Source organism: Notamacropus eugenii, chromosome 3 (assembly GCF_028372415.1).
Source record: "Notamacropus eugenii isolate mMacEug1 chromosome 3, mMacEug1.pri_v2, whole genome shotgun sequence".
Classification (NCBI taxonomy): Eukaryota; Metazoa; Chordata; class Mammalia; order Diprotodontia; family Macropodidae; genus Notamacropus; species Notamacropus eugenii.
The window spans coordinates 27,575,302-27,592,399 of NC_092874.1; the positions used below are offsets into that span (position 1 = coordinate 27,575,302).

At 40.0% G+C, this 17,098-nt stretch overlaps 1 protein-coding gene across 5 annotated transcripts in view; it reads left to right on the plus strand.

Annotated features, from left to right (window-relative positions):
* Positions 1–17,098, plus strand: part of NEK10 (NIMA related kinase 10) — a 237,154-nt gene that overhangs the window by 196,285 nt on the left and 23,771 nt on the right. For all 5 annotated transcript variants that reach the window (XM_072651141.1, XM_072651143.1, XM_072651142.1 and 2 more), the window contains one exon: positions 8,645–8,745. In XM_072651141.1, the coding sequence (XP_072507242.1) occupies positions 8,645–8,745 (101 nt within the window). The remainder of the gene's footprint in view (positions 1–8,644; positions 8,746–17,098) is intronic.

A 17,098-nucleotide genomic window follows, 5' to 3' on the forward strand; every position in this document is an offset into this window, starting at 1 on the left:
AACCTTTTTGTTTTCTTTTTTTCAGGAATTATCTTGCCTGAGTAATTTAAATAAGGACACTCAGTAGCATCCCTCTCTCCCCTTTTTGTATGGGAAAGGATATAGTCTGGAGTGGAAGAAATAGTCCTGAACCTTTAAGGGGAGTGATTCCATTTCAATATTAAAAATAGCAAATAAGATTCAAGTGCATTGAGTAAGTGCCTTAATGCCTCTGGTCACTGGGCATTACCCAACTCCTAATGAGGCTGCTTAGAAGAAAGCTGATCTTTTTCCCATGTTATGACTTTTTGATCTGTTCTAACACGTAAGCAGAGCTTCCTGACTGTAGAGACAGGGACACGGATGCCCTCTTGTTACTGGGATGAGTCCCCAGATCAAGAAGAGTCCCAGGAAAGCCATCCTGAGTCTCTCGTTCTTTTTCTTTTTAAAAAGCCAAGCAAACCTGGAAAAGAACAGTTTCCAGGAGTCATTCTCCCAGAACCCAAAGTATGAATTAAAGTCACTATTTGGGTGATACATAAATCTGGGTCAAATACTTGGAAAAAGGACTTTGGCCAAGACACTTTTCTAGCTTGTTTCCTTATCTGGAAAATGAAGGGATTAGACTACATGGTCTGTGAGGTTCCTTTTAACTCCGAGTCTGTGGTTTGATTATAAAGTCACCATTCTGTTTAAAAATAATAAAATAATAATAGCCAGCATTTTTACAGCAATTTAAGGTTTAGAAAGATATTTAGAAATTTTTTTCATCATAACAACCCTGGAAGTTAGGGGCTGTTATAATTCCATTTGACAGATGAAGAAGCTGAGGCAGACAAAAATTCAGTGCCTCTTGCAGGTTTACACAGCTCATAAGTGTTCTTGACTCTAGGCCTAGTGCTTTACCTACTACACAACTTAGCTGTCTAGTTTCTTCATTTGTAAAAGGAGACAGTGAGATGAGTTGGCCTCTGAGACCTCTTTCTGCTCTAGTTCTATGGTCCTATCTTTTCCTAACTGCCTTTCTGGTTTTCTCATCATACAAGAAGGAACACTACCTGTGGACAATTTCTAGTAAGTTGATTGTCATAGGGTAGAGAAGATTATTTACTTCTACTAGGTGCCCTCTGCTTTCATCCGTTTCCAACTGAACTCCAAAGTTCCTAGTTCTTAGGAAACGGTTTGGTAGCTGGGCTGACCTGTCTTCTTTTCATAGACCACATCTGGTCACCTATACAGACAAGTAGCAAGTTACTTAACCTTGTGTGCCTCAGTTTCCTCATCTGTAAAATGAGCTGGAGAAGGACATGGCAAACCACTCCATTATCTTTGCCAAGAAAATCCCAAATGGTGTCACAAAGAGTTGGACACGACTGAAACAACTGAACAACAGACAAATGGAGCACAGTCCCTTGGACTAATTATTATCTAAATTGATGGCTTCAATTCATATGGCAGGGTTTTGAGTTTCAAAAGACTAGCCACGTGGAGCAAATCAATTCCCAAAGTATCAAGGACTGGCAAGTAATTTAACAACTCTAGGAAGATCTGTAAGCTCTTGGAATCACCATGCAAGATATTTTAATATGTTGTAAAACAAGAAAGCAAAGTGACTGATGAAAGTGTAAATTCAGCAAACTGGTCGAGTAATAATGCTATATTGCTGCTTGCTTTCCAGATAATTGGATTATGTGTTTGCTGCAAGTTTGTAATCAGTTTAATCACTTAAAACTTGAAGTGGAATAACATGTTAAAGGAAAATAATTTTCCCCCTCAAAGAAAATTCAGTTTTATGTTTTCCAAAAGAAAAGCTAGTTGACAAGTCCAATTTACTCAGTCTTTTACAAAATTCAATTGATAACCAGACCCTATATGGTTTCATTATTATTTAAAAAGAAATTCAGACTCTGATTTTTTTATTTGGAATGTAAGTGCAGAATCCAGAGTATTACAAATTTTTTTAGATATGAGACTTCTTTTTTTTATTAATTTATTTAACTTTTAACATTCATTTTCACAAAATTTTGGGTTCCAAATTTTCTTCCCATTTGTCCCCTCCCCCCACCCCAAAACACAGAGCATTCTAATTGCCCCTATCACCAATCTGCCCTCTCTTCTATCATCCCTCCCTTCCCTTGTCCCCATCTTCTCTTTTGTCCTGTAGAGCCAGATAACTTTCTATACCCCTTTACCTGTATTTCTTATTTCCTAGTAGCGAGAACAGTACTCGACAGTTGATCCTAAAACTTTGAGTTCCAACTTCTCTTCATCCCTCCCTTTCCACTCATTCCTTTTGGAAGGCAAGCAATTCAATATAGGCCAAGTCTGTGTAGTTTTGCAAATGACTTCCATAATAGTCGTGCTGTGTAAGACTAACTATATTTCCCTCCATCCTATCCTGCCCCCCATTGCTTCTATTCTCTCTTTTGATCCTGTCCCTCCCCAAGAGTGTTGACTTCTAATTGCTCCCTCCTCCCATTGCCCTCCCTTCCATCATTCCCCCCACCCTGCTTATCCCCTTCTCCCCCATTTTTCTGTATTGTAAGATAAGTTTTCATGCCAAAATGAGTGTGCATTTTATTCCTTCCTTTAGTGGAATGTGATGAGAGTAAACTTCATGTTTTTCTCTCAACCTCCCTTCTTTTTCCCTCCACTAAAAAGTCTTTTGCTTGGCTCTTTTATGAGAGATAATTTGCCCCATTCCATTTCTCCCTTTCTCCTCCCAATATATTTCTCTCTCACTGCTTAATTTCATTTTTTTAAGATATGATCCCATCCTATTCAATTCACTCTGTGCTCTCTGTCTCTCTGTGCGTGTGTGTGTGTGTGTGTGTGTGTGTGTGTGTGTGTGTGTGTGTAATCCCACCAACTTCCCAGATACTGAAAAGTTTCAAGAGTTACAAATATTTTCTTTCCATGTAGGAATGTAAACAGTTCAACTTTAGTAAGTCCCTTGTGACTTCTCTTTGCTGTTTACCTTTTCATACTTCTCTTCATTCTTGTGTTTGAAAGTTAAATTTTCTTTTCAGCTCTGGTCTTTTCATCAAGAATGCTTGAAAGTCCCCAATTTCGTTGAAAGACCATTTTTTCCCCTGAAGTATTATACTCAGTTTTGCTGGGTAGGTGATTCTTGGTTTTAGTCCTAGTTCCTTTGACTTCTGGAATATCATATTCCACACCCTTCGATCCCTTAATGTAGAAGCTGCTAGATCTTGTGTTATCCTGATTGTATTTCCATAATACTTGAATTGTTTCTTTCTAGCTGCTTGCAATATTTTCTCCTTGACCAGGGAACTCTGGAATTTGGCCACGATGTTCTAGGAGTTTCTCTTTTTGGATCTCTTTCAGGCAGTGATCAGTGGATTCCTTGGATACTTATTTTGCCCTCTGGTTCTAGAATCTCAGAGCAGTTTTCCTTGATAATTTCATGAAAGATGATGTCTAGGCTCTTTTTCTGATCATGGCTTTCAGGTAGTCCCATAATTTTTAAATTGTCTCTCCTGGATCTATTTTCCAGGTCAGTTGTTTTTCCAATAAGATATTTCACATTATCTTCCATTTTTTCATTCTTTTGGTTTTGTTTTGTGATTTCTTGGTTTCTCATAAAGTCATTAGCCTCCATCTGTTCCATTCTAATTTTGAAAGAACTGTTTTCTTCAGTGAGCTTTTGAACCTCTTTTTCCATTTGGCTAATTCTGCTTTTGAAAGCATTCTTCTCCTCATTGGCTTTTTGAACCTCTTTTGCCAATTGAGTTAGCCTATTTTTTAAGATGTTATTTTCTTCAGCATGTTTTGGGTCTCCTTTAGCAAGGTGTTGACCTGCTTTTCATGCTTTTCTTTCATCTCTCTCATTTCTCTTCCCAGTTTTTCCTCCACCTCTCTAACTTGATTTTCAAAACCCTTTTTGAGCTCTTCCATGGCCTGAGCCCATGGTATATTTATTTTGGATGTGTGGGATACAGAAGCCTTGACTTCTGTGTCTTTGCCTGATGGTAAGCATTGTTCTTCCTCATCAGAAAGGAAGGGAGGAATTATCTGTTCACCAAGAAAGTAACCTTCTATAGTCTTATTTTTTTTCTCTTCACTGGGCATTTTCCCAGCCAGTGACTTGCCTTCTGAGTTTTCTTTCCACCCCCACCACGCCTCCAGATCCGCCTAGCCAGTGCTTGGGGTCTGAGATTCAAATGCTGCTTCCCAGCCTCAGGGCTTTGGGGAGGGGCGGGGCTGCTGTTCAGTGTGAGATTAAGTTCAGGTGCTCAGGTAGGGGTGGGGCTGCTACACTGGGCTCAGTTCCCTCAGGGGGTTTATGGGGTGACCTGCAACAATGGATCCAAGCTCCTGCCTGATTGGGGAGCCCCTGTCCGTCGCCTCCCCCGCTGCTGCCTCCCAGGAGGGCCTGAGTTATGGAGACACCCCACTTCCCTCTCTGCAAGCCAAAAAGACTCACTCACCCCTGGCGCCTTTGGGTGGAGGGACCTGCGCTGCTGCTGGAGATTCTGTCCCTGAAGCCTGCCTGGCTCTGTTCCTCTCAGTGCCACACGGCCAAGGCAGGGCTGGGCTCTGCTCCACTTCCGCAGCGCGATGCACCTTTTGCGTCAGGTTTTCAGGGCTCTCTGGAACAGAAATCTCCTCTGCTCCGTTGTTCTGTGGCTTCTGCTGCTCCAGAATTTGTTGGGAGTTCTTCTTTACAGATATTTTATGGGCTGTGGGTTCGGAGCTAGCATATGTGTGTCTTTCTACTCCGCTATCTTGGCTCCTCCCTCCAGATTTGAGACTTCTTAACACAGTGCCTGGCACATGATAGGTGTTTATTGATTTACTCATTGATTGACTGATTGACTTCTAAGTGAAGACCAAACCCATCAGGCAGTTTTTGTAGTGAGGACAAAAAGACCACAAATCACAATATGGCACAATTGGTCAACCCAGGGCTTGAATTATGTTCACTTACTTGAGTGTCTGTTCTAGCCTTTCAGGAGGAAATTATTTTGACAAAAAGATTTTCCTAATCAGATGCTCAGGGTAAATGTTCGTTGTAGCCCTTGCAAACTGATAAGAAAGCCTAATGTTTTTGAAAGTCTTGAAGATTTATTGAGGGTGAAATGCTTAAAATCTTGATAAAGGAAGATTGCCACCTTTATCCTATCCTTGGCATTCAGCAATTGGTTTAGTTTCTTTAAAGAGTAAAGACTAAAAATAAAAGGAAAACCATATGGGTTATAGATCTTCATTTGTCTATTGTTTGTAAAGAAAAATCACTTCAATTGAAAGGACCACCTTCCCCACCCCCCACCTTGGGGACTTTGGGGAAAAATGGTATTGGAGCTAGAGTAGGGAATGTGGTAGCTAGGTGGCACAGTGGTTAGAGTGTCAGGCCTGGAGTCAGGAAGACTCATCTTCCTGAGTTCAAATGTGGCCTAGGCACTTACTACCCATGTGACCTTGGCCAAGTCACCCCTGTTTGCCTCAATTTCCTCATCTATAAAATGAGCTAGAGAAGGAAATGGCAAACTGCTCCAGTATTCTTGCCAGGAAACTTCATATGGGATCTTGAAGAGTAGGACATGAATGAAACAACTGAATATCAACAGCAAAAAGGTGTGTGGTAGGGGATAAGATTCTTCATGTTAAGTTTCTTCAGAGAATCAGTCCATGAACATTTATTAAACATCAGGCACTTTATTGGATGCTGAGGATATAATGACAAAAATGGAGCATTTCTCAGGATGTGAGCACATTCTTCTCTTTGCCCCCAGTCCCCTTATACCACTGTTTGCAAATCCTTTCTGAGTCACCCTGGTAGAGTGTGGCTCTGGGATGAGATTTTAGGATCATTGATTTAGAGACGGACTGAGCTTAAGGGATGATCTAGTCTAGCCTTTTCTCTCTTCCCTCCATTTTACAGATGAGAAACTGAAGACACTGGGTGTTTCACATGGCACATGTAAAGCTGAAAGATCAGAAATCTAGGTTGTTGTCAACAAGGTTTTCTTTTTAAAAAAATCCTTAAGTTCCCATTAAAAATTAAGTCTACTGTCTAAAAGTTGAGGTCTCTCTTTAGCTTAGCGCTCTCTATGTTTATATTTAGAGCAACTGATAAAATACATGCTTGTGGTTGGCTGGTATCTCATTCTCTAATATGTATCATGATTTCTCTCCCAATATATTTTCAGAGTTAAATAGTCACTGGAAAAATCCAGCTACTTACCTATGGTAGGCACCTCGAAACCAACATTATGACAGTTATATCACATTCAAGCTTCAGAAAGTGCAAAGGGAGTGTTCCTTTTGAAATGTCCATGTTGCCACACTGTGCTTGGCTGCTCTGGTTTGGAGGATGGGTCTGGATAAAAAGAGACATTTAAAAAATTATGTTCAAGAAGTCAGTCACGGACAGGCATAAGGTTATGTGAACTCTGAGGCAGTGATGCTGCTGGTGGAAAACAGTGGCTGATTTAGGCTTCAGAGATAAGTGCACTCTTTCAGATTGCAGTAGGTCCCCCTTTGCTAACCTCCCCCCCGCCCAAGGTAACTTCCATTCTCACAGTCTAAGAGGATGCTGAAAAGAAAGATGGTACTCAGGACTCTAGGTCTCTGGGATGTTTCTGGAAGTTATTTAAAGCAGAAAGCTGCCTATACTCTTACTATTGGGCATTTTCTATTGAGATTTTATGACTGAACCCATGAAAAATGTTTAAAAACATTTAATATCTCCCTGTCCCCATTTACAGAGATGAGGGGTCATTAGCTGTGGAACATTGCATGTATTGTCTGATTTTTTTTGTGGCAGTGGATTATTTTTGCTAAATTGCTTTTATGGGATGACTCTAGAAGGGGAAGAACACAGGGGAAAATTCAGGCAACCAGTGTAATAACAAAAGATTTCAGCAAAATTTATTTGAGAAATAAAAAGAGAGACAAAAAGTCTACCATTTGGAACATAGATAATATTTTATTTTTACTTTTATATCTTGAAAACAGATTTTATGTTTGTGGTGAAACTTTTTCAGTCGTTTAAAAACTCAAAAAAATTGTTTACATGCTTTTCATGTAACTTTTCAAGTGAAGAGATACAAGGTCTTTGTGAAAACACACCAGAAGCCAGTATACGTTAAATAATTTAATACTGTTAGAACTCTTAATAAGAGAATAACTATTCCAACTTCAGCCCCAAAAGTCAAGAAATGAGGGCTTCCGGGGTGGTGTAAGTCAGCATTTATTAGGGGCCTACTATGTGCCAGGCATTGTGCTAAACATTGGGTAATGAAAGAGAAAGGTGTTCTGTTATTCAGTTCATTTCCACCAACATGTTAAGTATGAACCATGTGCAGGGCATTGGTGAGATTACAAAGGTGACCATAATATGACACAAAACTTGCCCCCAGAAGTTTAGGAGACATGAAGACAAATACCTATTATATAAGTTAGAATGGGATTGAGTACATAATCAGGGTCAGAGAAAGGACTGAGGGATTCAGGGAGGAAGGGATCACTCCCAGGAGTCATGGTGGGATGGAGTCAGGGGAGAATGGATGTGCTATATCTTGTCACTGTTTGGGCTGCATAAATGATGGAAGATAGAGGAAAGAAAGAGACTGATGGAAAGGCCAGAGTGATAGAAATGAGGCATCAATGGCCACAAGGTTGGTAGGGTCTAGAGGGGAGTGAAAGGGAAATTGTAGTGACCATCAAAAGCAGTCTGCTGGCATTTTAATACCAATGGTCTGACTCTAACCTAAGGATTTGAAGTGCATTAAAGAGAAGTTTCTACTTGATCCTTGGGAAAAAAAAAAAACAAGGTGAAAAAAGTCTGTGACAGTAAAGATGCAAAGACTGTGTTTAATTGTACCTAGGCATGCATTTCTTTAAGTGATCTATAACATGATCCCTTGTTTTATTTAGTATTGCTTTTTAATTACTTTAATAAAGAGTTATATTTTTAATTTCTTGAAGGGTGATGAGTAGAAAATCCTGCCAGCCTCAAAGTGGATAGGGCACTGGACATGGAGTCAGGATGACCTAGGTTCAAATCCTGCCTGAGACACTTGCTAGCCATGTCATCTTTGGCAACTTTGTTCAACCTCTCCAGGACTTTCTTCATCTCCAAAATAAAAGGGTTGGACACGAGGCCTTCTAATGACCTGTGTTCTGTACCTAAAGCATGGCTATTCTTAGAACATCAGTAATGGTAGCAAATACTAATTACAGGCAAAAATACCCAGGAAGAATTAAATAGCCTCTTTACTGAATGGTGAATTTAAAAAAAAAATTAAATTATCTTTCCCTCCTAATCCCCCCAAAAGAAAACCAAATAATTATAATAGATATTCATAGTTAAACAAGACTAATTCCTCCTTTGTCTGTGTCTCATTCTGCATATTGTAATGGTGAGCTTTCAGAATTTAATATTCTAGTGACAAAGTGCTGTCAGGCCAATAGAGACAAAGGAATCAGTACTCCCAACTGGTGAAACCTTGCAACTATTCTGAAGGACTTTCCTTTTGCTAGGGAATTGAGAGTGGCTGTTTTCCCTTCAATTTCATACGTTCTTTCCAGAATTAAACACAGCAAAGTCCCATTGGTTATTACAGTAGCATTCACCAATATTTACTTTGGAAAGTGCAAAATGGAGGTCTTATTCTGACTGTAGCATTATCCTCTCCAGCTTCCGCAGGGATTGCTGTATCCCAGAGAAAAGTACGGCAGATCAGTGATCCCATTCAGCAAATCCTAATTCAGCTGCACAAAATTATCTACATCACCCAGGTAAGTGCCCCCTTCTGTTCTTGCTCTTTTGTCTCCAATGTCTGCTGGTGGCTATATTGGTGAAGAAATGACTTTGGATGCCTTGGAGCAGTGAATTCTTACTATCTCACTCTCCACTTCAGCTTAGTGGGAAACAGTTTCTGGCCAACAGATAAGAGAGTCAGGTGAGTAACTAGGTCGCAGAGAGCCTGTGAGTTATTTTATGTTGTTGATGGCAAAGCAACAGAAAGAGCATGAATTTCAAATGACTAGCCATTCAGATTCTTGGATGTGGGACTGGCACAAAGGGTTGAGTTCCCAGAAAAGCAAAAAGAGAAGGTGTTCTATCAACTCATCCCGAAGAGGCTTCCATGAATCTAGGACTGCCATGGAATGGGATTTGCAATAGCTTGTAAAATCAAAGGTAATACTTACATACAGTGATATGCTGGACATAGCCCTTGCTGGCTTTGGAGACCTGACTGTTATATTTTTAGTGTGGTTATTGAGGCCCCTGGAAATAGGCAAATCCTATAAATTCAGGATTGATTTGCTGTTCCATTGATTGACTAAGCTTTAGAAGTATCTGAGGTCAGATTTGAACTCAGGGAAATGAATTTCTGAACTCTAGGTCTAGCCACTGCATCCACTGAGCTGAATATCTGGTTGCTGGATTCAGATGGCTCTGTAGGAAAAAGTGAGGCTGGTGACCTGCACAGCCCTCCCTCACTCAAAACAGAGTCAAGTGCAAGTCGTGTCATTATTTCTCTGCTGTCATGGTCCTCTTCGAAAACAAAGGACAAACAAACACAAGCTTTAGAAAGTGGTGGAGAAAAATTTAATAATTCAGATGAAGCTAAAGTATGTGTCATGCCTCCCTCTTTTTCCTTTTTCAAAAAGCTAGTTGTTAAATATTTGTCAAGGTACATAACATATTGTTTAAACCATGATAGAATGTGTATTGGATTTATAGTAAGGAACCTGGGTTTGAATCTCAGCTGTGACGCTCGTTGTGTTCGTCCTTTGTTTTCAAAGAGAACCATGACATCAGAGAAATGATGACGTGACTTGCACTTGACTGTTTTGAGTGAGGGAGGGCTATGCAAGGTCACCAGCCTCACATTCTCCTTCTGAGTCATATGGATCCAAAGACCAGATATTCATCAGGATGACTGGAGAGGGTCCAGGATGCAATGGGAGACCTTGGCTTTTTAGACTAAGGCCTTTTCAGATACTCACTTAATGTGAGGTAGTACCCATTCAATGAATGGGCCTCTTTCAAAAGTAGTCAGGGGGATGGCCCCTTTAATGGAAAGGAAAAAAATAGATAAATCACCCTGAGAGGGGCAGGAGCCTCAGGGTTGTTGTTTGGAAGAGAAACTGTTACTACTGACATTCACTGTAAGCCAGGAGGGTCCAAAATCAGCCAGTTAAGTGGAAGTTGGGCAGAGACCCATTGTTGCTCAATCCATGGGCTTCAGAGTGCGTTAGGTGTAAGGTTTTAAGGGAGATAAGAAAGGAAGTACGGAAGGAAGAACAGAAGGAAGGAAGGAAGGAGGGGGGGAGGGACAGAGGGAGGGAGGGATAAGAAGGGAAAGGAAAGGAAAGGAGAGGAGAGGAAAAGAGAGGAAAGGAAAGGAAAAGAAGCTGTAACACTTGGCAGCTATGTAAACTTAAATCATTTAATTGCTTTGAAATATCATTTCCTCTATTATAAAAGCAGAGACAAATACTTGTAATGTACAGGGGTGTCCCAGAAGTCTTGGTGCAGCCTTAAACCTTTAAGCCCTTAAAGTTGCATCAAGACTTTTGGAACAACCTTCTATCAAAGGATGTTGGTGGTTGAAATTGCAATCAGTTATTTAGTATTATTAATCAGTTATTTAAGTCATAAGAACAGTTTGCTGTCAAATTATTTGACTGTCTAGTCAGCAGGCTTTTACTAAGAGCTTGCCATATGCTAAACAGTATGTTTACAAAGTAAGTTAAAAAGTTACTTGTGATAGATTACAATCACTTATGTCATGTAATAATAAGAATGACATTTACATAGGTGCTATAGCATAATTATGCTTATTTTATAGATGAGGAAACTGAGGTACAGAAAAACTAAGTGATTTATCTAGGGTCACATGGCCTATCTGTGTTGGAGACAAGATTGGAACCCAAATCTCATTATTATAGATTTAGAGATGGAGGAGACCTCTGATGACATCGTGTTCAGTTCCCACATTTTACACTGAGGACACTCAGACTCTGAGAGGTTGATTGATTTGCGCAGGTCTCACAACTAGTAAATGTTTAAGGAAGTATTTGGACCCAACTCTCTACACAATGCCCAGATTGCTCCTGATGCCAGGCCCAGCATTCTTTGTACTATCTCATGCTCCCTCTCAAAATATACTTTATTGTTTATTTCTGGACAATTAAGTAATTTCATTGCTTTTACAAAGCTCTCGGAAGCATGACAGATTATGTCTTCTACAAAACAGAGGCTTCCTCCTGGCACAGAAATCCCACTTTGGACTCACTGGGGGGCTTCACTCTTCGTTCTCAGCCTGGGAACACCAGTAGGAGGTTGGCACCTCTCTGCCATTTGGAATCTCAGAGAGTTTCCTGGAGCAGAGGGAGACTGAAGTGATTTGCTTAGGGTCCCCACAGCCAGTGGTGTGGAGGCTGTCTCTCTACATTGTGCCAGACTGCTTGTCTGCTAGCATAGAGCAATAATGATCCTCTCACACCATCAGGAACACAGAAGCTGTTTGGTTACTCTGTGTGTGAGGGCAGGAAAGCGTATGACACACACTTAGAGTTCAGAATCCTAAATTTAGAATTATACACATTATTTAGAACTATACCCATAACAATGACCGAAATAAAAAGCTTTGGTGCTTAGAGAGCTTCCCAACTCAAGTCCAGCAGGCAGCTAGTGGCTAGAGCACTGGGCCCCAGGTCAAGAATACCTAAGTTCAAATCTGGCCCTACTCACTAGCTTGAGATCCTATATAATTTACTCAATCTCTATCTGCTTCAGTTTCCTCAACTGAAAATGGAGGTAAAACAGCACCTACCTTCCAGGATTGTTGTGAGAATCCCTTAGGATAATATTTGGGTTTTTTCCTACTTAATAGTATTTTATTTTTTCCAATTATGTGTGAAGATAGTTTTCAACATTCACTTTTATAAGAGTTTGAGTTCCAATGAGATAATATTTGTAAAGTGTTTAGTGTGGTACCTGACACCTAGTAGGTGCTTAATAAATGCTTATTCCATTAAGCTTCAGTTACCTGAAAACTTCACTTACTTGGAAGGGATAAAATACAATAAGGGATGCAATAAGATAAATAAGGCCTTACTGTAATGCAGCAGTTGCCTTTGATCAATATCCAAGCATTATTTTCTATTTCAAAAGGATTTCCATTAAATAGATGGTGAATTCTAGATTAAAAATAAGCTTTAACTTTATTTTAATGGAAATAACCTTACTAGCTCCTTGCACTCCTGAGGATTATGTGGAATAAAAATATGTTTTTAAATTTATATATAGTTTCTTTGTGCTTGCCATGCTAATTTATATGCAGTAAAGAATTTTTATTATGGAGCTATTAGGTCTCTTTATCTGTTTTCCAGATATTATTAAGGTAAAAGTAAAACTTTTATAAGTAACCTTCGTTTGGGCTCTTAAGCTACCATGGGTTAACAAATAATTCCTCACTCCCTGGCAAGATGGAACTCATTGCTCTAAGTTTTTTGATTAAAAAATATATTTGCAGAATAATTCAAAGTTTATAACATTGTACATGGGAGGAAATGATATCCCTCTTGGGGACTTTAACCTACGGTGCTCAACAAAGTAGGGGCTTTTAAAGTACGACAGCGAAGCCAAGTCTGAAATTGCAGTTCTGTATCAGCCGTGGCCTTAATTGCCTGGATCAGAATCGAGAGTTGTCTGTCCTTGATAGTGTTACATCTGTTACCCTGGCAGATATAAACCAGAGTGACCCCAGCCAGATTTCTTTTTATGGAGGTATTTCCAAGCCTGAACTCTGGGAGACTTAGACCGAGGCCATCACTCAAAGTTGCAGGTACAGAGAGCGATTGACAACCTCCAGATGAAACATTCAAGGGAGATTTCTGGCTTTTGGCGGCTGGGGCCTTTTCGATGCAGTTTCCATGGAAACGAGTTGGTTGGCTCTGTGCAAATAATGTAAAAGCAACTATTTTAAAAGGCAGGATGTTAACTTCCTTACCCTGTCTTCGGTGATTTGACATCTATTTTCGTGAGAACTGAAATGGCATCTTAGGCTGGCAAGCTAAGAGTGGAGCTGGCTGATAATTTCACTTGCTGGAAACCAGAACCTGTGTTGGAGCTCACACAGCGTCTGGTGTGAATTGTTTCTCCATTAGGGCAGGGACCTTTCCGGGGAGTGAGCCGTTCAGTCAGTGCAGGCACCTTGCTTTAAAACAGGGATGGCTAGGATTTTTGTTTCAATAAATGTTCTTAAAATAACAATATTTAAATATGCAGCTGCTTTCAAAACTTCCAGCTGTCTAGAAGAAAACTGCCTGCAGAGATCAATTCAGCCAAAGCTCATTTGTATGACGATTACTGTTTTTATCCAAGCAGGGGAATAAAATACAAAACAGCAAAAAAACAGAAGCAGACCTGACAAAATTACCAGTAGCTAAGAACACGATATCCTCCATCCTTTATAGGCTGTGATTACAGAGCTCGTTGGATGGCCAGACTCAAAGAGGAGTCACAGTAGTTGCTTAAGGTTAAAATAGTTGGAATTTTCAAGAGTACCTTGAGGATCTGGGCTTGACCCTGTGATGTTCCATATTTTTATGACTGATTTAGAATTAGCAGATGACACAAGGCCAGGAAGAAAACTAACACCTTAGATAACAGAATTAGGATCTGAAAGGATCTTGACAGAGTAGATCATTGGGCTAAGTCTGATAAGGTATTAATATTCATAAGAGATAAATGTAAAGTCTTGCATTTGGGTACCAAAAGTCAACTTCATAACTGTAATAGGGGGAAGCGTAGGGAGGCAACAATTGTTCTGCAAAAGATCTGGGGATTTTAATGGATCTGCAGGGTGATATGGCAGACAAACAGCTAAGGCAATCTGAGGCTGAGACATGAGCTTCCAGGAAGAGGAAGGTGATGGTACTAAGGTACTGTGCCATCATCCTAGCTCAGATGATGTGTTAGGATCAGTTCTGAGAGCCATGGTTTAAAAAAAGTGCATTGATAAGCTGGATGGTGTCAAGCTGCTTGGTGTCAGTATTGGAATTAGTATTAGTATCTCCCCTTTAAGGAGAAGATGATTCCCAAGTAATACATTCCTGAAATATGAATGTTCAATGTATAGAAAATGTCAAGATGAAGGATATGAAGGGCCTCAAGTCCACATTGTATGAGAATTGTTTGAAGGAAATGGGTATGTTGAACCTGGGAGAGAGAAGACTTTAGGCACCACGATATCTGTGCTCAGTTATTTGAAGGGCTGTCATTTGGGGAAGGGATGAGAATTTTTCTGTTTTATCCCAGAGGGCAGAAGTAGGAGAAATTTAGGCTTTATCAGAGGTGGTAAATATGCCTAATGATGTGAGGTGTCCCAAAGTGGAATGGAGAAGCAGTGGGTGGAGAGCTGGTCCTAGAGTCAGGAAGACTCATTCTTCTGAGTTCAAATCCAGCCTCAGACACTTACTAGCCCTAGTGTGTCACTTAACCCTGTTTGCCTCAGTTTCCTTATCTGTAAAATGAGCTGGAGAAGAAAATGGTAAACCACTCCAGGATCTTTGGCAAGAAAACCCCAAATGGGGTCATGAAGAGTCAGACACGACTGAAAAATGATTAAACAAACAACGCGCCCCCCTCCCCCCCCCCCCCCGCCAAATTGGAATGGGCTGCCTTGATGGTTGACACTCATTGGGTATATTCTAATGAACGTACTTTCATGAATGTGTTGGACTAAATGGATGCTAATATCCTTACATTCACATTCTGCGTTCAATGAAAATCACACTAGGGTCTATCGTTCTGCTGTCAGAATATCCATACTTTGACTTTCTTTCTAACAGTTAGGAGTTCATGCTGATCTATCCACACTCACTCACTTGGTTCCCTTGCATGCATTTCCAAGGCAGGCAAAAGTTAGAAATCATACAGTTAGTATTATTCTTAAAACGCTCTGTTATAGACAAGGGCAGTCTCGCAGATGATTGTTCAAACTGTAGCCTGAGTTTTTGGTTAGTGGATAATGTAAAAACTTACCTGGGAAATTTAAAGATGGGATGCAGCCCATGTTGATGGACTGGCAGTGGATAAGCTGAACTTGAAGTCAAGGAGATCCAAGTTCAGATTTGCTTCACATCCTTAATAGCTTGTGACCTTGGATAAATCCCATAACCTTTGTCAGCATCAATTTCTTTCTCTATAAATTGTGGATAAAAATAGCATCTGCTTCTTAGGGCTGTTGTAAGAGTCAAATTCATAAAGTGTTTTGTAAACCTTGAAGTGTCACATAAGTGCTAGCGTCATTCAAAAATTGTGTAAATTGTAATAAAATTGCGTTCTACTCTTGCCCTCTGTATAAATCTTAATTGGACTGAAGAGGGTGTTTATATGTATAAAGTTATTTTCAGCCTGATGTAAGTAGTAAGTGCAGACCTGAGTTAGTTCGAAGTTTCCCATTATAATTATATTTGGGAGTTCCAAGCTAATTTGAATTTATCACCTGATGACTGAAAGCTAGTATTGGAAACATTCCCTCTGGAAGGAGTGGTAATGAGAAGATGATTCCCAAGTAATACATTCCTGAATTATGAATGTTCCATATATATATAAAATGGCTGATTATACATATTTCTCTCTCTTTTCATATATATATGTGTATATATATATATACATGCATATATACATATATTTCAAGACCATCCTAGGCAATTAACAAACTTCTTCTAAGTTGGTGACAAATCTGATTTTTGGCATAAGGAATTGTCTAGCAGGCTTTGCAGAGTTTACTAAGACTATCTGGGACAGACTCTTCCCTACCACCTCCTTTCTTCCTCTTCATGTTTCTACCATTTTTTTTAAATCATAACTCAGTTCACTTCAGTTTAAACAAACATTTACCAAATGCCTGTATTGTATGACACAGATCTTATTCTCAAGTGTAATTCAAATAAGGACAAATGTGCAAAAAATTTTAAAAAAAACCAACCTCAAGACAGAACACTGTGAAGCAAGGGCAAGTGAGATTAGTGTAAAATCCAGGCAAAATGCTGTGGTGGACAATGGGAATCTACTGAAAGTTTTGGGTTGTAGAATGACATGGTCATCGTAGTACATTTGAAGATTACCCAGGTCAAAGTGTGGGAGATGTAGATAAGATGTCACAAGACCATTTTTTTTTATTTGTTCCTTTGCTCAATAAATGCTTGCTGAATTTTCTCAAGAAACATTTATTGAACACCTAGTGGCTGCAAAGCATTATGGTGAGCACTGGGGAAATAAATAGAAAAGGAAGAAAATCCCTGCTCTCAAGGGGCTGCCATTGAATAAGGGGGAAGCTTCGATTTCAAGTCAGATGGAAAAATCCTGTGGTCCTTAGGGGGCAGTGGCAAAGGAGATGTTGATGATTCTTATTTAATGTCACATCCATTAATAAAATCCTTTTTATTCCTGATGTCGAACCATTTGACAGCACCAAGAACAATAATTAAGTACCTGCTGTATGCCAGGCACTATGCTAGGTGCTAGGCATATGAAAGAAAAATGTCCTAGTTCCTGCCCTCGTAGAATTTACGGTATATGAGGGAAACAAAATGTACAAAGGAAACAGCAATAACTGTTTTGTGCTTTGTAGTTTGCAGAACACTTTTACGAATATGTTTTATAATATTTGATCTCACAACCCCATGAGGCAGGTACTCTCATTACCTCAATTTACAGCTGAAGAAGGTTGAAGTTTTTGGTCCAGGGTTACCCAGCCACTAAAAGTCTGACTCCACCACAGTGCTCCACCCAGCCTACTTGGCTGTTTATATTTTCCATAGGGAGGATACTAGCAGCTAGTGGGGTCAGGAGAGGTCTTTGGTGGATCTTAATGATTCTTCAGGAGGGAAGTGAGGAAGAATCACTTTCCAAGCATGGGGATAAACTGCAAAGGCACATGGAAGATGGATGTCATGTGGGAGAGAGCACAGCAGGGAGGCAGAATGAGCAGAAGGTCAGAGTACAGGAGGGGATAAAATATGGGGTGAAAAGGCCTGGAAAGTCCACTGAAGCCAGACTGTGAAAGCGAAGTAGAGGAGTTTGTTGTTTTTTCATAAAAGTAAGAGAGAATGGAGGGGCAGCCAA